This window comes from Cupressus sempervirens, chromosome 5 (genome assembly GCF_028749045.1).
Source record: "Cupressus sempervirens isolate cs-2001-9-10 chromosome 5, ASM2874904v1, whole genome shotgun sequence".
Classification (NCBI taxonomy): domain Eukaryota; kingdom Viridiplantae; phylum Streptophyta; class Pinopsida; order Cupressales; family Cupressaceae; genus Cupressus; species Cupressus sempervirens.
Genome location: NC_143122.1, coordinates 745695827 through 745721190, shown reverse-complemented (window position 1 = coordinate 745721190; position 25364 = coordinate 745695827). Strand labels below are relative to the sequence as shown.

The window sequence follows — 25364 nt, the reverse complement described above, 5'->3', positions numbered from 1 at the left end:
GAACTTCTTCACAAAGGTATTGAAGAGTGCATGTGAATTGCGGTGTTTTTAGATTCTCTGCACATCTCTTGAATTGTGGACTACTCCTCTAATCTAGTCAATTGTCCCCATGTCTTGCATTTTTCATGACATGCACACAATATAAAGCCCGCCAAATATGTTTGTATCTTGCTTCAACAAGGTTCCTTGTAACTTTACGCATGTGCTACAATTGTCACTACTTGGACCACATTTTTGGCCTGACCTCAATAGCCGCCCATAGGATGTCAAACTTAAAATCAACATCATTTTGATGCCTTGGACAATCAACTGCCCTCAGAAAGAATGGACCCTTTAAACATGTAATTATGATGATGAGTGTACAATGATTAATGTCCATCTACCCATCTATAACTATGTTGCATCTAGACTACACCCATCATGCCCTCACCGTTTACATTAATGTATTGATCTTGGCATAATTGTTATACAAGCTCGTTGTTCTCAATTTGTTGTCACCTAGTGGTATTCATGACGGTCGTCCCCTTGCCGCCATTGACATCATCTCCTTATAGGAAGGAGATCAAGATAAATGAAATGGGATGCCATTGGAAAAGAAGAGCTTGCTGATGGCATCATCTATTTGTTCCTTTTCCATATCCCCATTATAAGATTGAAATTTAATAATAGTTAGATAATAAAATATTATTAATAAATACGATAATAAAAATATTTTAATATTGATATTAATAATATAAAAATAGGAAATAATAATTAAATATATAATCTATTATCAAAAAAATAATATTTAAAATAAGATTTAAGACAATAAAATAATAATAAAATTGCAATCAATGAACAAATACATAAAATTATAAACTAGAGAGAATATTGTAGAAAGTATGTTACCTTTCTAAATAGGATTATAAATAAATTACAATAAACACAAAATAACTAATATAATATAAAGTGAGTAAATTGAATGAAAATTCAAGAGATATGTAATAAAGTGACGTGACTCCTTCAGGTTAAGATATAAGAGAGGGGAGTTCACTTTAAAAAGGAAGCAAGAAGAGGAGAAGACGAGTTAAAGAGGGAATGTTGGTAGAGGAAAGGAATGAGAAGAATACGAGGAAGTGACATTTTCGAATGTTTGCAATGATGAAATGATGTGACTCTTTGAAAGGGTTGTAATTATGAATGGTTGCGACTCTTTGAAATCATTGCAATTATGAAGTGTTGTGAGTTTTCAAAAGAATTATGATTATGAAGGGTTGTGGCTTTTCAGAAGGACATAGTATGACAAATAAAAAAATGATTTATAAATTACCTTTGAATAAGAAACAAACAAGGAGGACTTATGATTATGAAGTGGAATATAATTTAAATTGGAATCACTCCAAAATAAGATAAATGGTATCAACTCATATCAATAAAATGTGATCCCGTTCAAGGGAAATGTAGGGGATTTGATAGGAAAATCTTGTAGACTTTAACGGAGACTTTTCAAGGAAGATGGCTAACTAGTCGCGAGTCAATTTACAAAACATAGGGGATTGTCCAAAAAATTAGGAAGCCTTATTTGAAGGAATCCCCATGGATTATGTAGGAACAAGTGAATATCTAAATATTAATTGTTATAATTAAACTTAATAGTATTTACTAAAAATCTTTGTAGGTTAATGTCATATCCCCTATTTGGAAGCCTAGTTATAGTATTTAATAATAATAATCAAATAAACAAATGAAATAAATCTAATGAACATAAATGTATATCCATAAGATTACCAAAAGAAATATATATAACCTTAATTATACAAATATAGTTTGGTAGTTACTCAAGTAAGAACCATTCAAACAATTGAGGCATCTATCCATTCATCATATGTTAATACAAATTTATATTATTAATCATATAATAGCAAAAGCAAAGAAAGAAAGTATGAATAGATAAAGTATGATAGAGATTGTAAGAGGAATATATAACTACAAAGATATCTATAATATTGATGGCTGGAAATACCATCTTATGCAATAGCGAGTTCATGAATAAAAGATGCATCGACAATACATGTTGTATAGAAATTGAGTGACAATTGTTAACAGCAATAAAGATTAAACAACACACATAGTTCTTTCTGCAGCATTCAACACTTTAAAAAATATGGCGATGTCAACAAGTATGTGAAATGAAAGACCACTCTCACATTTAGTTTATACACTTGCACGATCAAATTTAAGTAGTAATAAGTAAAATAACGCAATGAATATATGAAGACACATATTTATTATAAAAGTTTACTTAGTAAAATATGATCAATATAACTAATAATCATATTAAGAAAAAATGTGACTAATATACGACTCTTCAATCTGAAATGTCACATTTTCTACCATATATATAAAGGAATATGAATTACGTGGAGGAGGGAATAGAATACTCAGTGATTAATTATCTTGCATACATAGAATCAGAAGAAGAGTCCAGTCAGCCATAAAGAAGAGAATTATGAAGGGAGGGCATATAGAAGAGATTAAGACACTTTCTAAATATGTCCCATGATTCAAATTATATGCAGCAATTATAATGCATACAGATAATATTAAAAATCAAAATATATTTTTCAAATGCATCTTATACTACCCAATCATTAGTAAGGGAAATATATTAATATACATTTCTAAGTGCGGAGCAGTGGGATGGGGGATACACTCCACAGCCAGCAGCCTCAATATTATAACCATGCAAAATAGAAACCACTGCAAATCCAGGCAACATTGATGAATACCCAGTATATTTAGTAGAAGGAGATCAGGCAAAAAACAAAAAAATAGACAAATGTATAACAAAGAAATGAAGAAAGCAGGTCTCTCCATTGGGTCATGACAAGTAGCCATCACATACCATTGAACAAAAGAAAAAGGCGGACGGACATAGGATAAGACAAGATTTAATGATTGAAGCATTTAGATCTATAAAGTTTCTTAACAGATTTTAAATTCGATGCTGACAGATGCATAACTTTTATTGCAGGTATGAAAGCTGATGTCAAAGAATAAATTTGCTCTAGAATCAGTATATGTTAGTACAGAAATCACAGAGATAATAAAATGTTCTTGAACTGGAAATATAAATCGATCCTTTGATGTGCTTGCATTAATTGATTTTGATGCCTTGTTATTCGGGCAGATCAAGTATACATATCACATGGAGGGGTGTGAGGGTGAATGGGCATGTCTCCGAATGGAGACATGAACGTTCACCATCACGCCGGTTTGGTGTTAATTAATCATGCCTGATTTGTTATAGACTTAACACAATTCTTAATAATGTATTACCGATCATTATGAACTGCAGCCCAATATAATATAGAGCGATAGTGATCTAAATTCAAAGGAATTAGAATAAGTTTCGATCATGCCTTAAATGATCTCAGACTATATATATATATATATATATATATATATATATGTATATGTGCATCGTATTGGTATACATATACACATGTATATATATGCTGATCACAGTTATTGTCAAACCGAAGCTACATGCTTCAACACTCCCTCTTAGCTAGGGAAGACAAAGTGCATATATATAAGTTCTCCTTATTTGAAAAGTGATATCATCTAGATATACTTAAGAAAATCAAGTCTCATGATATTTTTTGCAGTTATGGTGTGTACATAGATATCAAGTCTCATATCTACCATAAGAGATCACGATTTGTCCATAGATATTATGTCACATAATATCCACCATGAGTTTGAATATATTGATCTTCAGCAGAAATCAAGTCACATGATATCTATCAACATGCTCTTTTAACTATCATGATTTGTCCATAAATATCAAGTCACATGGTATTTATCATGATAGTAATCTAATAATCGTAAAGTCATCACCTTATATTATTAGAATCAACATTTGATTATAAAAGATTGTCACCTTTTGATAATGTACATAGGGTAGGCCCATAAGTCATAGAGTCACACATATGACAAAAGATTTTACACTTTAAATTTTAAACATCTTTATTAAATAATACAAATTTATAAAGTTGAGACTTGAGCTCATAAACTTACATTTCAACCATACCAAGTTTGTTTCTGAAATGATCAACCTTCACTTTAGGAAGAGCCTTGGTGAGAATGTTAGCTGTTTGATCACCTATACTCATATATTCCAACTGAATAGCTCTTCTTTCCACCATGTCTCTTACATAGTGGTAAGGAATTTCTATATGCTTGGATCTATCATGAAATATCAGATTCATAGATAACTTGATACAACTTTGGTTATCACAGTGAATAGTGGTAGTTTTCAAAGGATCATAGAATAAGTTAGAAAGCAACTTTTGAAGCCACATTGCTTCTCTAGCTCCCATTGCTGCTGCAATATACTTTTCCTTAGTAGAACTCTAAGCAACTAAAGCTTGCTTTTTGCAGATCCATGAGATCATAGCTGAACCTAAGTTGAAACAACATCCTGATGTGCTCTTTCGGTCTTTTACACTTCCGACCCAATTAGAATCAATATATCCATGTAACTCCAAGCTAATATTCTTATATTTAAGTTCATACCCATTAGTGCTTTGGTGATACCTTAATATATGCTTCAAAGCAACAAGAAGAATTTCATGAGGTTCACACATGAACTGACTTAATGCATTCACAACATAACAAATATTAGGTTGAGTATTCGCAAGATATATTAGAGACCCAATTATCTATCTGTATGAAGTGGGATCAACTAGTCTGGATTCAACACTTGCTTTCTTTAGCTTCTGTAAGTTGGTTTCCAAAGGTGTTGACATAGGTTTACAGTTCCACGTTCCAAATCTTTTTAGAATATTGACAGTATACTTCTTTTGATGTAGGAAGATATTCCAAAACTTTTGATGAACTTCCAATCCAAGGAAGTAATGAAGAATCCCTAAGTCCTTCATTTCAAATTCAGAAGCCAAATCTTTCTTACACTGATTAATGAGATGTTATAAAGAATTAGAATCAAATATCACCTTTAGTTACTTTAAAGTAAAGATTTGGATCAGCAACATTCTTGGTGAATCCAAGACTTAGAAGATATTTATCAATCCTTGCATACTAGGCTCAGGGAGCCTGTTTGAGTCCATATAGAGCCCTTTTCAATTTATATACATAGGAGATAGCATCATGAGTCACAAATCCTTCTAGTTGTTCCAAGTATACTTCTTCCTCAATTGTTCCATTTAGAAAAGCAGTTTTTATATCCATTTGATGGATTTTCCAACCTTTAGCTGCTGCAATGGCTATTACAGCTCTAATCGAGGTATACTTGGCAACTGTTGCAAAAGTTTCTTCAAAGTCGATTTCTTCCTTTTGAGAGAACCTCTATCCACAAAACGAGCTTTATGTTTTTCAATGCTACCATTTGCAACATACTCAACTTTTAAGAGCCATTTGGAAGAAACAATAGATTTTCCTTTAGGTCTAGGAACTATATCTCAAATATCATTTTTTAATATCAACTGATGTTCTTCCACCATTGCATCTTTCCAAGCTTGATGTTTAAGTGCTTTTGAAGCTTTAGAAGGTTTAGAGTTTGGACTCTCATACATGAATGCATTGTATGTTAATTTTCTAGGTCTTTTGCTTTCTTTGAAAGTCCCTAAAGGTTTTGCAAATTTATCTCCTTCCTATATAATTTTCTTTGCCCAAAGTGGCCTTTTAGAATTATTATCAAGACTGTCTTCTTGAGTCTCAAGAAGGATTTCAGTTTCATTTTAAGTCTCTTCAGGGTACTCCTTCTATATCTCAGGAGAAAGAGCCTCATCTAGAGAACAGATAAGTCATCTATATCTAAATCATTTGAAGTTTTGGCTCTTTTGAAAGCAATATCTTCTTCAAAGATGACATCTCTACTAAGTTCTATTTATTTCTATACAGGTATGTAGATTTTTTACCCTTTATTGTTTCGTTAAAACCGATAAGAAATCCTTTTCTTCTAGTAGGTTCTAACTTTGTCCTTTTCTCCATAGGTACATGAACATACATAGGACATCCAAATATTCTTAAATGATTAATGTGAGGTTTCATTCTTGAAAATGCTTCTCCAGGAGTTTTGTTCTCTAAATATGAGTGAGGACATCTATTCTGAATATAGTCTATTGTATTAAATGCGTCAGCCCAAGATGACATGCTTAAGTTTTGATCATAAATCATAGTCGTAGCTACTTCTACAATTGTTCTGTTTTTCCTTTTAGTAACTCCATTTTGTTGAAGATTGTAGGAAACTGTGAACTCCCTCTTAATCCCAGCAAGTTTGCAGAATTCTTAAACTATTTCAGAAGTGTATTCTTTCCCATTATCTATTCTTAGAGCTTTAATTTTATTTTCTGAGAAGATTTCAGTGATAGTTTTAAATTCTTTAAATTTACAAAGAATCTCTTCAGATTCTTTACACTTAAGGAAGTATATCCATGTCTTCCTTGAAAAATCATCAACAAATATCACATAGTACAAGAACCCTCCTATGGATGGTGTAGACATGGGTCCACATAGGTTAGAGTGCACTAGCTGTAACACATCTTTAGTTTTGCTTAAACTGTGAGGAAATGAGATTTTATTGTTTTTCTCTAAGGCATAACGTTTCCAAGATTCATTGTGAATATGACTTAATTTGCGCATTCTAGTTATCAACTTCTCCATAGATGTTAGAGCATGAAAGTTGATATGACCTAATCGTGTATGCCATATTTCATTTGAATCTGAAGTCTCATGAACAAGTGCAAGATTTGTCTTAGTGCAAAGCTCATACAATAGTCATTGTCGTACTCCTATTGTTAGAGCCTTCTTTATAGTTGAATTCTTAGGCCATGCTAGTACCTTACCTTCCATGAATGCAATTCTATAACCATCATCTTCAAGTGCATATATAGATATTAAATTCCTTTTAATACCTAGTACTTAAAGAACTCCAAAAAGCTGAATAGAATTTTCAGATTTCAATTTGATGGTGCAGGCCCTAATTCCTTTTACGGAATGTGCAGAATCATCACCAATTGTAACTTCTTCATCTGTTTCTATTTGTATGCTTTCTAGGTTATCCTGATATCTAGTGATGTGTCATGAAGATCTACTATCAATTATCCAAGTGTTGGATTTGGTTGATATTTAACTAGACAATGTTGAATAAAAGGCATATCTCTCGAATTTTTGACCTTCATTTGATTTATCAGATTTGGCAAATGACGCTTGAAGTTTAAATGGATCAGGATAGTTTAGTGCATAATGTCCATATTGATCACATCTGAAACGTTGAATTTTGGACAAGTCTTTCTTCTGTTTTGATTGTCCTTTTCTATGAAAGTTTTTTTTCCTTTTGTTCTTCTTCTCTCCCTTCTTATGGGAGTTGGTGTTAAGAACATGAATGTCTTCATCTAAGGTTTTATGTTTTCCTTTAATCATTAATCTCGATTCTTCTTGAAGACAATCAAATCTCAATCGATCTAGTTTTGGGATTTTAGTTCTTGCACTTCTACCTTGTACAAAGGACTCCAAGAACTTGGTAGTCCTCCTAATGCTATTAGTGATAACTCTTGGTTGTCAATCTTATAACTGACAGAAGATAATTGATCTCTCAATTTTGTGATTCTCATAAAGAAGGCATTCACTGTTTCACCTTTATTCGTGTTGATATTTTTCATTTGTCTTTTAAGAGCAAGATTTTTACTAGTGCTATTTACTATAAATGCATTTTCAAGAGCTTTAAACATGCGATATGTTGTAGCATGTTTCGCCACAATAGGCACTATGTGATCTCAAACAACATTCGCAATTATCTTCATAGGTTTCTCATTATTTTTGATCCATTGAGTTTTCTCTGGATCATTTTTAGGTTCTTTTTTTTCTTCTCTTACAAAAGATTCCAATTTGTTTTCTTTTAATAACAACATTATACGAAGTTTCTAGGATTCGAAGTTATTAGCACTTGTAAGTTGGTGTTCAAATCTTAACATGTTTGTCATCTTCAAGAGAAATGAAAGACTACAATTTAATGTGAAATCTGATTTCTTGAACTTAATGAGATATCCCTCTAACAAGGCTCCGAGACCATGTAAATTTTCTTACGAGATTTCAAATTCGATGCTGACAGATGCACAACGTTTATTGCAGGTATGAACACTAATGTCAAAGAATAGATTTGCTCCAGAATCTATAAATGTTAGTGCAAAAATAACAGAGATAAAATATTCTTGAACTTGAAACTTAAATCGATCCTTTGCTATGGTTGCATTAATTGATTTCGATGGCTTGTTATTTGGGCGGATCAAGTATATATATCATATAGAGGGGTGTGAGGGTGAATGGGCATGTCTCCGAATGGAGACATGAACATTCACCATCGCACTGTTTCAATGTTAATTAATTGTGCCCGATTTGTTATAGACTTAAGACAAGTCTTAATAATGTATTACCAATCATTATGAATTGCAACTTGATATAATACAGATCGATAGTGATCTAAAATCAAAGAAATTAGAATAAGTTTTGATCATGCCTTAAATGATCTCAGACAATGTATATATGATCATCGGTTTCAATTATGCATTGTTAAATATACTGCTATAATGCATATGCATATGTATATAACAATATGTGCATCATACTGGTATACATATATACATATGTATATATATGCTGATTATAGTTATTGTCAAACTGAAGTTACATGCTCCAACAAGAACAAAATACAATAATCGAGAGGAGTGATAATCGGACATTTAGTCAACAAGTGGTAATAGGGGAAGCTTATATTGCAGATAAGACAACAAATTGTGATAGTGTGAATGGATGACTAAGAACTTAGATAGGGAGAAATCACCAAGTTAAATACCATTCAACTAGCATTGAATGAGTAGCCAAGTAGAGGATCACAGTTAATTCCAAACCCAACAAAAGAGATTGATAGTGTTAAGGAAGGACACATGAATATGGGTCAGAAGTCACTGCATGGAATTAAGGCACAATATCAAACAACCACATAACCACAAGTAATATACAATGGAAAAAGAATAGGTCTTACGTAAGGATTGAATGCTAGGAAACTATACACTGTGACAATATTTTTGGAGACACCATAAAGAGAGTAAAGGGATAACAGCTAAAGAAATTAGATAGCCAATAAAATACGACATCATTTTTATACTAGGGAAATACAAATATAGCGAGTAGCTGATTAGAAAAATTAATAATAAAAAATACAGAGACGGAGACAATAATACATGGTAGAGATTAGAGAATAATATACGATGCAAAAAGAATAGGACTTATGTAAGGACTGAATGCTAGGAAACTATACATAGTGACAGTAATTCCAGAGACACCATAATAGAGAGTAAAGGGATAACAGCTAAAGAAATTAGATAGCCCAAAAGATACGGAAGATCATTTTTATACTAGGGAAATACAAATATAGCGAGTAGCTGATTACAAAAATTAATAATAGTAAAATACAAAAACGGAGACAATAATACATGGTAGAGATTAGAGAATAATCACCAAACATATTCTAAGAGGAATAGAGGTAAGCCTCATTTAGATTGTTAAAATATTTGATTAATAGAGATGAGAGCTTTATAGTTCCGGAAGAGACCCATTGAGATGGGTAGAAGAAATTCATATATTGGATGTTGAGTTCCTCTAAATAAGAACTCCAAGGGCATTCTATATGAATGTTGAGATTGTCAAATGGGAATCCAGGGAGAGATTCAGGAGAATCTCTAGAGGCAATATATATGTTGTAGTGGTTAATCATATGCATATATTAGAGATAAGAGACTTGGTTAGAGGTGAGATCTCTATCAAGTAGAGTTGCAAAGAGCATAGTCAGAGATCCCAAAGAGGCCTTAGGAAGGGCACTTTTCATATGATGATTGCCTAATCGAGAAGTAATTCTCTTTAGAGGGTTACGTGATTTGAGAAGAGTCCCTTTCAAAGGATTAGGAGGGGTTAATAAGGGATAGTATTTAGATTGATATTCAATTGGTTCAATAGCTCTAACATATTTTGGGTTTTAACATATGATTTCTATAATGTACTAGCTAATTGTTGCAGGTTCCAACATTCATTTCTTACACTAGAAGTGGGGACATCATAGTTAATCTCATTGAGAAACATCTTAAGGAGAGGGGGGATAATGCATTGCTTAGCTGCACAATGAACAAATGAGCTATGAGATTACTTTGCATCTTTCTGTTTGCCTTGCCCTGATGTGATTCAACTATATCACTATGAATGGATGGAGGTCTGGAGGTTGACCTTGACATTGTTCTTGCTCTCTGATGCAATGGACGAGTGGAAATATGTGGCTTTCCTTGCATTTGCTAAATAGTTTGAATATGTTTTCTACCAGAGAAAGTAGTATGTATTGCAAATGCATTGTGATTTGGAACACACCAAATCTTGTTGAACTCAATTTTGTAGTGTAGATTTTTAGCCTCTTTCAAAAATTAACATACTGCCACATCTTTTCCTGGCTTAAAGAGGAAGTATGTATGAACTCTAGGGATACTCCCACATCTTCTTAGCCTCCTTCAAAATTAAGATACTCTGACACCTTTTGTTGGCCAAAAGAGGAAATTTGGATGAACTCTAGTGATGCTCCTAAACCATTCTACACCACCAAGTTTGCATTTCTATTTGCTCGTGCCACCACTTATTGGCATTGGAGTTGCTATTCTTGTTGCAGATTGTCAGAGAGGAGATTTGGGATCATCAGGATCCCTAATAAACGTTTTTAGAAGTTGCAGGGGCCAATCTACAACAATTCATGCATTAGGCATAGAACTAGATCAACCTTTCAGATTTCCCACATGATCACTCCCCTCATCGTCATGCTTAGGTTCATATTCTAATGGACTTGAACCATGAGGATGATTTTACATCTTATCCTCACTCATATCATGACTATGGGAGCTCATTGTAACACTGTATTTTACAAATAAAAAATAAAATCAATAAGCACCTAGTTCAGCCTACTTCAAAATTAAAGAAAAAACTCTAAATTTATTTATTAAACAAATTCCAATATGTAAAACAAAAAGTCTGATTTAGAAAACAACATAAAAATTCAACATAAAGTTTGATTTAGAAAACAAAAAAACAAAAAATGGAAAAACATTGAAATTTGAAATAATATTAAACATAAACAATTACAATTTGAATTTACAAATGAAAACTAGAAAGTATCATAAAAATCTCTTTAAGAAGATGAATCTTCCTCTGCTTCTTTGTGCATGACACTCCTCTTTTTCTTGCAATCGCTCCATTCACTCCAATTAGTTTTGATTAAAACAAAAAGGAACACACAAAAAAAGGTTACAACTCGAGAGTTAAAACAAAAAGTGTTAATGTGTAGATTGTTGAAGAGTTATTCATAACTCTTATAATTATACTTATGTTATTTTATATATGAGTTATTTGATAAACTTATAGTTATTCTAAATATAAAATTAAAACATAAGTTATGATTATATGTCTAATTCATATCGATATAAAAGATTAGAGATTCACATCGATTTTAAAAAACAAATTGGATTCACTTTATTGGGCGTTAGTATAAGTTATTAGGCGTCAGTATATATTAATTCAATCAATGGCGGTTGACCTTTGCTTAGTTCCTGTCGTTAACAGTAGTCACGTCTGATAGACGTGACTCAAGTATGAGTCACAGCTATCAGTCGTGACTCCTCATTAAACCGCCCTTACATATATATGTGATATCGATCTCCTCTGCTGGGTAATAAGGTGAATACATAAATACAATAAGTCTTCAAGTTATTATACAGTAGAAGGATTCTGAATATCGACTTTCAGTATATTGTAGTGCATGAAATATTCCATACCATCTTCAGTCTATTATCATATTATGATCTTGAACAGTTATTCGGTATAATATAAGACTGAAGTCTGATACATTAACATGGTATCAGAGCTGGCTTAAAAGAAGTATCCTGATATCAGACTATAATTTTCTAGGTTATAGAAGCATCAGATATTATTGATAAAATGGTGAATGGTATGAGGCTTGAAGACAGGCTAGAAGGTGATTTAGATTTTGCAGGCTAGAAGCTACATTTGAAACTTATACTTAGAGAACATGGTTTAAATAAGTTTATTGAAAAATCTAACCCATCACCTAAAGGAAATGATGAAATAGAAAAATGGGAAAGTGATAACAATAAAGCTATGAAAATTGTGTGGACAGTGTTAAAACTCATCTACTTCCTGTAATATCAGAACTAGAAACTGCACATGAGATGTACAGTGCTCTTAAAAATATGTTTGAGATAAACAATACTGTTCAGATCATTGCATTAAAGGACAGAATGTCCAATATTAAAATGAATAAAGGAGAGAAAATTTCCTCTTACTTTATGAGAATAACCGATCTTCGAAATCAACTTTCTTCCATAGGACACATCTGTGATGGAAAGGAATTAACAATAATGGCTCTAAAAGGTCTTCCATCATCATGGGATACCTTCAGACAAGGGGTATGCTCTCGGTCAAAGTTACCTAAATTTGAAAGACTTAAAGCTGACTGTATACAAGAAGAGTGTATGCAAGTAGCTCGAGGTCAAAATGTTTCCTCCTCAAAAGAAGAATTACATGTTCTCTCCACTCAAGTAAATAAGAAGAAAAGAAAATTCAAAGGAAGGAAAAAGCACACTAATTTCTCCAAAATGCAATGTTATAGGTGTGATAAATTTGGACATCCAACATCTAGATGTCCTGATAGAGTTAAGCCTCAAGCTTCATTTGCAACCACTCAAAACTCTAATGGAAATTTTAAACATAATGCCTTCTATTTAGCACTCTCCAGTGAAGCATCAACCAGATCAAGCACTTGGGTAATTGATAGTGGAGCTTCTCGACATATCACAGGTTTTAAGGGGTAGTTAGACTCTCTTCAAGAAGACTATGTTGATGAAGTAACCATTGGAGATGATACAAGCTACCCCATAATGGGAATAAGAACATGTACCATTCATCTGAAATCAGGGGAAACAATTGAACTTACTATGGCATTATATGTACCTAGCATAAAAAGAAACTTGCTTACTATCTCTACTCTTGAAGATGAAGGACTCAGAATTACATTTTGGGAAGGAATGGTCTTAGCTTGGCCCAAGAACTCCAACATAAAAAATGCATACAAAATTGGCTCTAGACATGGATGTCTTTATCAGATTAACTCTATCTCTCATTCAGTTTTGATTCATGATTCCTTCAAAGAAAATGAAATATGGCATAGGAGATTAGGTCATCTTCATTTTCGAGCATTATTTTCTATAGGAAAAATGGTAACAGGTATATCTAAACTTAATCCATATCATGAAGGAACTTGTAAAGGTTGTGCTCTAGGGAAGAATATCAAAACTGCATTCAATAATAGTCAAACCAAATCCAAAGAAATTCTAGAACTTATTCATTCAGAGTTATGTGGTCATATGTCAGTTCCATCTCTAGGAGGAGCTCTATATTGCATCATATTTGTGGATGATTTCTCTAGGAAGACATGGATCTGTTTTCTTAAAAGTAAAGAATCTGAGGAAATTCTTTCTAAATTTAAAGAGTTTAAAGCCATTGTAGAAAACCTTTCAGGAAAAAAAATAAAAGTATTAAGAATAGACAATGGTAAAGAGTACATTTCTGTTATCTTTATAGATTATTGTTAAACTGTTGGGATTAGAAGGGAGTGTTTTGTTCCTTATAATCCACAACAAAATGGAATAGCTGAGAGAAAAAATAGATCTATAGTTCATTATGCTAAAGCAATGCTTCATGATCAAAGTCTTGAAACTTTTCTTTGGGGTGAAGCTTCAAATACTGTTGTTTATCTTCAAAATAGGTGTCCCCACTCTTATCTTGAATTTAAGACCCTTGAAGAAGTATTTACAGGGAAGAAACCTAATCTTAAACACCTAAGAATTTTTTGTTGTCCTGTTTATGTACATATTCCTAAAGAAAAGAGAACCAAATTAGAGTCCTCAAGAAAGAAAGGAATCATTGTAGGTTATAGTGAAACCTCAAAAGCATATCGCATCTATATCCCTGGACAAAGGAATATTGAACTAAGTCGAGATGTAATATTTGATGAAGATTTGGCCTAGAAAAGATCAAAAGATGAATCAGATTTAGAAGAAACTCTAGAAGAACAAAATGAGAGGGAGTCTCTAATGGAGGAAGATAAACAAATTGAACCCATGGACATTACTCACACCTCCAAGGAAAAGAAAAGACCTCTATGGGCTAGAAAGCTAGTTGAAGAAAACGATTCCATTCCTTCAGATTTCATTAGGGAGAGGAAATGTCCTAATATATACTCAAGTTACATTGCATTAATGAGTGAAATCTCCAGATCTGAACCATCTGATGTAAAAGAAGCGATAAAACATCAACATTGGAAAGATGCCATGACAAAAGAATATAACTCTATACTTAAGAATAATGTTTGGGATATTGTTCCTAGACCCAAAAATAAATCAGTTGTCTCCTCGAAATGGCTATTTAAAATTAAACATGCTGCAAATGGAAGTATTGACAAATACAAGGTTTGTTGCTAGAGGATTTTCCCAAAAGGAAGGAATACACATTGAGGAAACTTTTGCTCTAGGAGCCAGATATACCTCATTTAGAACTGTTTTAGCCATTGTTGCATCCAAGGGATGGAAAATTCATCAAATGGATGTAAAGACTGCATTTTTGAATGGTGTTATAGAAGAGGAAGTTTATCTTGAACAACAAGAAGGATTTGAAGTATACAATAAACAAACTCATGTATGCAAATTGAAAAAGGCTTTATATGGATTGAAACAAGCTCCCGAGCTTGGTATGAACGGATAGATCAGCATCTAACTAAACTTGACTTATGTAAAAACATTGCAGATCCAAATTTATATTACAAAGTAATACAAGGGGATATGTTAATCATGGTTTTATATGTTGATGATCTTTTGATTACAGGAGAAGATCATTTAATCGAAAAATGTAAACAAGCATACTACACTATTTTGAAAGATCTAGGAATACTACACTATTTTGAAAGATCTAGGAATACTACACTATTTCTTGGGACTAGAAGTATGGAACCATTCAAAAGGGATCTTCCTAAATCAAGGCAAGTACACTCTGGATCTGCTTAACAAATTTGGCATGTTGGATAGCAAGGCAATGAAAACTCCTATGGAAACAAACCTCCTGAAACTAAAAGAAGCAACTAAAGATTCTGAAAGTGTTGATCCTACTCTATATTGACAGATAATTGGTTCTTTAATGTATTTGGTGAACACAAGACCTGACATTTGTTATGTTGTAAATGTTCTCAGTCAGTTCATGTGCAAACCTAAACAAACTCATTTGGTGGCAAAAAAGCACATTCTCAGATATCTCAGTGGTACTATTGGATATGGTCTCAAATACTCTAAAATTGAATTAAATTTGAAGGGATATACAAATTCTGATTGGGCAGGAAATTCAGAGAATCGTAAGAGCACTTCAGGATGTTGTTTTACATTGGGCTCAGCAATGATATCTTGGTTTAGTTGAAAGCAGTCTTCAGTAGCACAAAGTTCTACAGAAGCCGAGTACATAGCTGCATCTATGGGAGCAAGAGAAGCTATATGGTTGAGGAAACTAATATTTGGATTATTTGGAAAGCCACTTCCACTTACTACTATTTATTGTGATAACTAGAGCTACATCAAGCTATCTCTCAATCCCGTGTTTCATAATAGATCAAAACACATTGAGATACCTTACCACTATGTTCGAGACATGGTTGAGAAGGATGTAATCAAGCTGGAATATATTAGTACAGAGGATCAAATTGTAGACATTCTTACCAAACCACTTGGTAAGACAAAGGTGGAACCTTTCCGCAAAGAACTTGGTATGATTGTAAAATCTGAGGACATGTCTCAGAGAAATTGATTATTGTACATTATTTTATATATATATTATAAATAAAATCTATGTTAATCTTTAAGAAGTGACGACTTCACTTGTATCAGAGAAGTTGTTGTAAAGTGACGTCCTTACAATAACTTGTAGCATGATTCATTTTTGTGAAAGTGTTTCATGTAAGGGCTTTATCTTGTAAATCAACAACTAGGCAGTTGATATCATTATTATGATTATCTACAAGTTGTTTGTATAGATATATTTTCGGTACTTGGTGTATATCATGCTGTGATATTTTGATAGGCCATTACCACACTGAGCATTTGGTAATCATCATTAGGTTGATGTTTCTGATTGGCCATTGCTTTTGAGAGATTGGTGAATATCATGAAATTGATATTCTAATAGGCCAAACTCTCACATGTTACAATGTTTTATATTTGACATTGGATAAAAGAAGTCTTCTGATCAAAGACCTCTTATACGTGTTTACCTTACTGATCTAAGAGGGAATGTTAATGTGTAAATTAGTTGAAGAGTTATTCATAACTCTTATAATTATACTTATTTTATATATGAGTTATTTGATAAACTTATATATATATATATATATATATATATATATATATATATATATATATATATATATAGTTATTCTAAATATAAAATTAAAACATAAGTTATGATTATATGTCTAATTCACATCGATATAAAAGATTAGAACTTCACATTGATTTTAAATAACAAATTGGATTCACTTTATCGGGCGTCAGTATAAGTTATTAGGTGTCAGTATATATTAATTCAATCAACGGCGGTTGACCTTTGCTTGGTTCCTGTCGTTAACAGTAGTCATGTCTAATAGATGTGACTCAAGTATGAGTCACGGCCATCAGTCGTGACTCCTCATTAAACCGCCCTTACATATATATGTGATATTGATCTCCTCTGTTGGGTAACACTGTGAACACAGAAATACAATAAGTCTTCAAGTTATTATACAATAGAAGGATTCTGAATATCGACTTTCAGTATATTGTAGTGCAGGAAATATTCCATACCATCTTCAGTCTATTATCATATTCTGATCGTGAATAGTAATTCAGTATAATAGAAGGCTTAAGTTTGATACATTAACAAAAAGGAACACAAAAAACAAGGTTTAAAAAGTATTTTATTTGTTTTGTTTTTTAAGTGCCATCTTTGGCACTACTGTCAGGTGGGTCGAATAGCTCGGGCTTGACAAGTTTTGGCAAGTTATTCGAACTTGTTGACTTGGGCAAGTTATGCCCAAAACTCAGCGAGCCAAGCTCTCGAGTCAACATAACTCAAGTTGATCGAGCTCGCCTATTTAGACAACTCGCTTGACTTGCGGTGAGTTTGGGATCTTTGGATTATATACAAAAAATAGGTGAAATATACATATTTGTAGAGCTAAATCATTTCATAGCACGAGTCTACGATTCTTGATCATTGAGCATGCTTAATGTCAAAGACAAACATTAAAATTTTAAATTCTTTATCATTGATCTATGTTCACGATTCTAAAGAAAATCATCACATTGAGTAATTGAATTACAAAATGAGAGAAAAATGAGAAATGAAATACGGAAAAAAGTGTGCTTGAGGCTTCATAATGTCTTGTTTTGGGGTCTATCTAAACAAAATAATATTTTTTCTTCTAATGGAATTTTATGGAGAGCATTTTCCTGAGATTTAGAATGGTATTATTATGTGTCCTTCGTATCTGTATCGACGTTGGTGTCACCTCTTCGATTCTTCTTGGGCTCCTTCAAAGTTGGTTCTCATCATCTTCAGGTCCGGATTGATCACCATTTGGACAAAGAGGATCATGTTTGTAGATTGTGTACATTGGCTAAGGTTGAGACAAAGACTGATTTCTTATTTCGTTGCCCTATCTACTATGAGATTGGGGGGAGATACTATTGTCTTTTCATAAATTGTTTCTCTCTGAGTTCTTCAGCTATGAGGATCAGCGGTGTCTTGCACTTTATGTTGGGAGGCCACCCAACTTTGTGAGCGTACCCTTCAGTTAGCCACATCTCAGAGCCACACCTCAGATTAGCTTATCACTGCCTTTTTCTCCCCCTTGTCACGGGGCGTGAAAAGGCCTTCCAACATTACTCCTTCCAGATAGGTCAAACATTGCACCAGTCTTTCCAGACAGCGGCACTCCTCCAACAGATCTCGGTAACGATCTATCACGTTGTATCATCCACGGTTATATGCTTCTGTGACTGATTACTTTGCACCCAGGAAGGATTCTTAGTCCTTACCTGGTGTTTGGTTCTGTGTCTTGTTTTGTTGTTTCTTTTTTGTCACTGTTTGGTGATCTTGTTGTTGCCAACTCTTCTGTTTGTATGCTCAGTCCCATAAACCTCTTTGGTTTTTTGTTGAACATTAATATTATCTTATCTTATCTTAACTTATCTAACTCATGAGGACCCATAGGGTTGAGCACAGACCATGTTCAGACCCTGCTTGGACCATTCTATTAACACTGACTTGTTGATGTGACTTTTGTTCTACTAGAACATGTTGAATCAAATGCTTAATGTTTCAAGGACAAACACCAAACACTCAATCTTATCTTGATATAAGGTCATATTTCATGGTAAGCTTGCAAAGTAAGATCATGAAATGATTTCAAGGTTCCTTTTATTGTGGATATTCACTCTGTGAAATAATGTGAATTTTTGGTTATCACAAAAGTACTTACCATAGTTCCGAGAATCACAGCGATTTATGCGATTCACATGATTCAACGATTCAATTCAAGCCAAACGATTTTTTTTGAATTGGTGAATCGAATCAGTGATAAAATGTTTATAAAATAAGTTATTAAATTTCAAGGGTTTTTTAAATTTGCTGATTCATGGCCGATTCGATTTCGATTCATGGCCGACTCACGATTTGATTCGGCCTTACTGATACTGATCTGATTCCGATTCTTGTTACTTTGGTACTTATGCTATTCATTCAATGGATATCAACTCTTGCACTTCAAAAGATTTGGCTCTACAATGTGCGATGAAAATATAGTTCAACTTTTGCACTTTAACTTCAACTTAGACTACTAACATCTATTTCTACTTCTACTTCTACTTTGAATGCAAAGAATTATGGATGACTTGGACTCTACTAGATGTAATCTCACCAATGACTCCACCCACCAAGTGCAAGCTTCTAAGGAACACTCTACTGGTTTTCACATGAATATCTGCTCTCCAATCCAATAAAATGGATCTAAAAATTGAATATCAATTGACTTTAAGTACTTTCAATCATCGCCTTACCAGACAAGGCACTCTTACCATGAGCAAGAGGCTAGTAGCTCGTATTTGTCGAGTCATTCAAGTGAACATCCACAGTGACTTTCATCCAAGTAAACTACTTCTAACAACATAGAACAAAATCCTAAATGAAGTGAAGAAATATGAATCGCCTTACTAATACACACTTGATCACAACAATTCACCATGCAAGACACAACAATGAAAAGTATAGCAAGTTTGGTATTCTTAACAATAATAGTGTTGGTCAGAATCCAAGGAAATATCAGTTAGCAAAATATATGTATATGTGTGTGTATGTGTACTAGTTCACCATGTCAACTGATATACATTCACATACATACACATTGTTATACTCTGTCATAAAACTCTTTTGATTTTCTTTAATCTGATCAAACCAAGTATGTATGTTTCTCTTAGAATTGGGTTGCATACTCCTGATCAGTTTTGATCTGTATGCATGTATATGGATCGAGTAAATGATCTCATCTACACTTCAGATTGGTGGGGCTTCATATGTGATTATTATAATACATATTAACATGCCCATTAATTTTAGGGCTTACTAATTCTCTTAATGATTACACCCGATCATAATCGGGTCTCTTGAATTAGTTAGGGATAAGACACCATGTCTCTTCAATGAGATTAATCATCGAACAAACATTTCTATCCATGCTATACCCTTTGTGTATAATATTTATACTGACTGATTGTAAGAGAATATATATCAAAATCAAATAAATGTTCTATCTCCTTAGATCAGCAATAACAAAATAGTCTATTACAATATAGACTCTCAGACTGAAATCTTCAGTATTGCAATATTGCTACAACACTTGGTAATGTTAACCACAAGCCAATTCACAATACTGTCAGTAATATGTCGTTCATGATTGTTAAATTCATAACACTATAACTGTTTGATTATAAGTTTGACAAAAATTAGATGGTATTAGAGCTTGGTCAATAAGATCAAAGTCAAACTTGAGAAATCAGACTACCTACTTTGATAAAGTCTGTCACACTTCCATCACTCAGAATGAAAAATCCAATTAGATTTGAGGATTACCTTGAGAGTGCCAGCAACTTCATAGCATGGAAATTGAGAATCGTAATGATATTACATGCAAACTATGTTCCCCGGGGACGCGTACCCGGCCTAAAACCCCCCGTTTCGGGGATGGAGACGTCCTGGGGACGGGGGGACGGGTATGGGACGCCCCCAAACTGTCCCCAAATTCCCTTTTTTTGCATGGGACGTCCCCGAAACTTGGGGACGTGGGGGGGACAAAAGCCATCTCCGGTATGGAAAGGGGACGTCTAGCCGTCCCTCAACCGTACCGGGTACGGCCGGCCGTCCCCATTTTTTGCAAGCTCAAAACATAAAAAAAATATTTTGTGTCTTTTTTGGTCGGCTAGTGGGCCCCATTCCTCCAAAAACCCTAAAATGTATATAACTCAACATATTTAAATTGTTTTAACCATTCTTTGGTTTTCATTTTATGTTGCAGCCGGTTGAAGTTTTCATTTTGCAAGTAGAGGAGATAATAGTTTTGCTTCCAAGAGCTTGACTAAGGGTTTGATCTCCTATTTTGTTCACCAAGTAAGTATAAAACTCTTTGTGCTTTCATCTATCATATTTTTAATAAATTTGTAGCTTGCAAAGTCTGATTTTTTTAATTTTTTCATTGTTTCAGCTCATATATCTATTCAATTGCATATTTAAACACAATGAGCAGCAGTGGGAGTACAAGTAGTAGTAGTGAAGAAGAAAATGTAGAGGTTGATGTTGTTAGTAGTGACACTAGGCAAAAACCCAATCCTAAAGTTGATTTGTTTAAATGCCCTTCCGACATTATGAAGAATTTTGCAAAGGGTCCTTTCAATAGGAAAAAACCTCTTCTCCAATACGTCACACTTAGGCCAAAAGATAAAAAGAATTCGGGAGGGACTAGGGTGTGGGATAGTCATGCTTGTCTTGATGATTTTAGGGGCAGCTATACAAGAGTGAAGTCACATTTTTTAGGTGTTACATGCCAAGGAGTCAAAGCTTGTCCTAACCTAACCGATGAACAAAAATTAGAATGTCAAAGATTGCACTTAGAGGCTGAAATGGAGGGGCAAAATTTGATAGTGACATCACCATCCATTCCCTCACAATCATCTAGTCATATTTCATCCGCCATTGGTACTAGTGGCAGCCCTAGTGGGTCTAGAGGGAAGAGAAAGATAACTAGTAGTGAGAAGGGCTCGGTGGAAAGTATGTTTAATGCACAGGCAAAGGAGAAGTGTGAGGCATCCATTGGTAGATTCTTTGTTGCTAATGGTATCCCATATAATGCAGCCCGTTCCACTTATTATAAACAAATGGTGAAAGATATTATGAGCATGAATTCCTCATTTGTGCCCCCCGGTGAGCATAAGCTACGAACCACTATCCTAGATGAAGAGTACTCAAAGGTTGCTTTATTATTTGAGGATATGAGACGCACTTGGGTTAGGACAGACTGCTCTATTGTGATGGATGGGTGGACCAATGTTAGACATTGGCCACTCATCAATATCATTGTCACATCCCCTGCTGGCTCTTACTTTTTGAGAGCAATAGATTGCTCAGGAAAGAAGGATGCAGATTTTCAGTTCACCATTTTGCGAGATGCCATAGACGAGATTGGGCCCTCTAATGTTGTACAGGTTATCACAGATTTTGCACCTGTGTGCAAATCAACAGGTTTGATGATAGAGGGTGCTTATAGGCACATATTTTGGACCCCTTGTTGTGTTCATTCCTTGAACAATGCATTGAAGGACATAGGGAAGATTGAATGGGTGAAGCAAGCGGTGCTAGAAGCTAGAGAAGTGCAAATGTTTATTTGCAACCACCACACTTCACTTGCTCTATTCAGGTTCTTCTCTAAGGAGGAGTTCCTCAAACTAGCTAAGACAAGGTATGTCAATTATAATTATAGTTCACTTTTAGTTTGTTTTAACTTTAAGTTATTTAAAAAAATTATTTATAAGTTTACTTACATGTGATGCTTTTTGTTTTAAATTTTAATCATTAATGTTTAAGTTTAAATTTTTAATTTTTAATTGTTGCTATAGGTATTGCACATATTTCATCTTGATGGAGAGGATGATTGAGGTGTATGAGGCCCTTCAATTGATGGTGGTGAATCCAGAGTGGGGACGATGGTCTCATTCTAAGTCCACTGAAGGAAAAGCGGTGAGGCAAAGGATCCTTGATGAGAGTTGGTGGTCCACAATGAAGTAAGTTGTTGGTTTTTAAATTTACTATTAGTCTTTTGCTTGCTGATTTTCCTACTAATAATCTTAAAATTCTTAAAATTCTAATTCTGATTTTCTTTTTGTTGGCATTTTGATCTTGCAGATACATTTTCTCTGTCATAGCACCCATCGTTGATGTCATTAGATATGCTGATACTGATGCTCCTAGTTTAAGAGAGATCTATGAGACTATTGACAGAATGTTGGGTAAGATGAAGAGAATTGTTGCGGCAAAGGATCCTACATTGGGCTTTTATGAGGAGCATATTAGGCCTATTGTGACGCGGAGGTGGAACATAATGAATACCCCGCTTCATATTGCAACATTTGCTCTAAATCCCAAATGGTATGCACAGTTGGGTGGAAGGGGCCTCCCATGTGATGATCCTGAGGTTTTGGATGGCTTCACAAAAGCAATTGATAAGATGTATTCAGCTCAAGATGCCTTTACTCTTCGTGCACAGTTCCTTGACTTCACCAACCTTCGTGGCCCAAACTTGGGTAAGCCACAAGCAAGGTTGGATAGAGTTGTTTTGGTACAGAGGGATCCTATTGGATGGTGGACTTGGCATGGGAGAGATACACCTGAGTTAAAGATACTTGCCGGTTGCCTCCTTTTACAGGTTGCTAGTTCTTCAGCTGCAGAGAGGAACTGGTCCACATATTCATATATCCACTCTATCAAGAGGAATAGACTTACTTCTAAAAGAGCGGAGAAGCTAGTGACAGTGCATCATGCTCTTCGACCTGCCGATCGCCAAACTCCAGAGTATAGGCAGACACCAGCTTTGCGATGGGATGTTGAGCCTGAGGATGTGGCCCAGATAGATGAGGATGACATAGCACCAGGACTGGTTGGGGTTCCATTAGATGAGACTACGCTTCTTGTGGAGGATGACAGTGAGGAGGATTCTGATTTTGATGCCATGGATTAGTAGAGGCATAATAGGAGCAGCAGTCTGCTTCATTTTCTATGTTTTGCTTTTTATGTTGAACATGAACATGATTATGATACATTGATTATATGATACTTATTACTTTATGGCAGCCTATAGCTTTGGGCATATTTTGATTTTGATTTTCAGATTTATGATTTATCATGCTTATCATTATGAGTCTTATGATATTGACAATGGTTAATAACTTAATGTTCATTGTTCAGTGTTCTCTGATATTGTATTGATATGCATTTTGAGAATTGGATACTAAAATACTAAATAGTAAAATACTAAAATCGGATATTATTTCATAGATGGCATTCAAATGTTGTATGTTATGATTCTATAATGTTTAAATGACATGCTTTGTGCTTAGTTTCATATGAATGACATGTATATTTACAAATTTCAATGTATATACTATATTTTAAAATTTTCCTATATATATAGCCGTCCCCGTTCCCCTCGTCCCCAAAATTGCCAAAAAAATTTGCCGTCCCGGAAACCCGTCCCGCCATCCCCCACCGTCTCCGTACTGGAAACTTGGGGGAACATAGCATGCAAACAATGAATCAATGGTTACTTAAAACTCATTCTTTTTAGGTTTTTACAATTATAACAAATAGTTGTAAAATATGAAGAAGTTATGAACAAGAAGAAAGTACTCAATCTTTATAGCGAAAAACCCCTTAGGGTAAAAAATCACTTTGAATCTGAAATTTTATTGACCTCTTGAGTAAATATTTTAGAGCTACAACTCTGGGAAGCACCAACACCCTATTTTAGAAACACCAATTTCAAGGAACTCCAATTCTTTACACCTGAAGCACCAACTCCAAGAATACAAGAAACATCAACTTCCAAAACAAAGAAATGAAATACAAAATCAAATGATCATCTCTACTACAAAGCAAATATTAAATCAAGAATTCGACTTCTAGATGAAAACATGAAGCAAGATATATCTCTCTCCCTCTCAACTCTTTTTACATCAACAAATTACACCAAATGATACAAACCTTCTTACCATGATTTTATTAGATAAATGAAATGTATAATCAAACATAAATCAATAGGTTTGAATGCAAGAAGATGGCTTGGATTAATTACCTTTAATTACCTTCAAAGTACTAACCTTCTTGAAATGATAGAGCCTTTCTTTCCCTTCAATAGATCAAGTAACAAGATGTGTATTCATTTGCCTTTAAAGAATCTGATTGAATGCTGATTTATATCACTCAAAAAATAGTATATAGCCCCTCTTCTAACTAATCAAAATCAATTCATAAATAGCAAATTAGAATCAAAACCATTATCTTATACTTTGTTGTTCTATCAACTACTTGAGATTTGTTTGATCTACAACAAATTCCACACAAATCGTGTAGTTTCTGTCAAAACCAACTTTACACGATTCATGATAGATGTTGTTAGAAAGGAAAGTCCACCAAGATAATTGAGGGTGGTAACTAAGATCGTTTCTGCAAATGTAGAATCATGGCCATTGTTATTGATGATGCCCATATGCAGATTTGGATCTCATATAAATATGAGAGGAGACATGTCTCTTCAAGAGACATAAAGAGACATGTCTCTATAGTTAATCACTATTTAGTTAATAAATAACTATATGTATAACTCACCTTTAAGCATATATATAATATTAATATATTAACCATATATGTAATATAATATAATATATTTACATTATTATATAATAATATATAATGCATAATATATATAATATATGTTATATTACATATATATATATATAAGATATATAATGCATAATATATATAATATATACTATATTACATATATAATATATATTATATATATGAGATACTTATCTTAAGGATAATTTATCATCAATGAGGTAGCTCTGATAAAATCAATC

The 25364-nt window shown here is 33.7% G+C and overlaps 2 protein-coding genes across 5 annotated transcripts in view; both read left to right on the top strand.

Annotated features, from left to right (window-relative positions):
- The window catches only part of LOC149558067 (P-loop containing nucleoside triphosphate hydrolases superfamily protein), a 259235-nt gene that overhangs the window by 181398 nt on the left and 52473 nt on the right, over positions 1 to 25364 (top strand). The gene's annotated exons all lie outside the window — the stretch shown is intronic.
- On the top strand, positions 22227 to 23607 carry LOC149558070 (uncharacterized). Its single transcript, XM_089786089.1, has 2 exons — positions 22227 to 22511; positions 22633 to 23607. Exons 1-2 carry the CDS (start codon positions 22306 to 22308, stop codon positions 23462 to 23464), a joined length of 1038 nt encoding a protein of 345 aa, XP_089642215.1. The 5' UTR covers positions 22227 to 22305; the 3' UTR covers positions 23465 to 23607.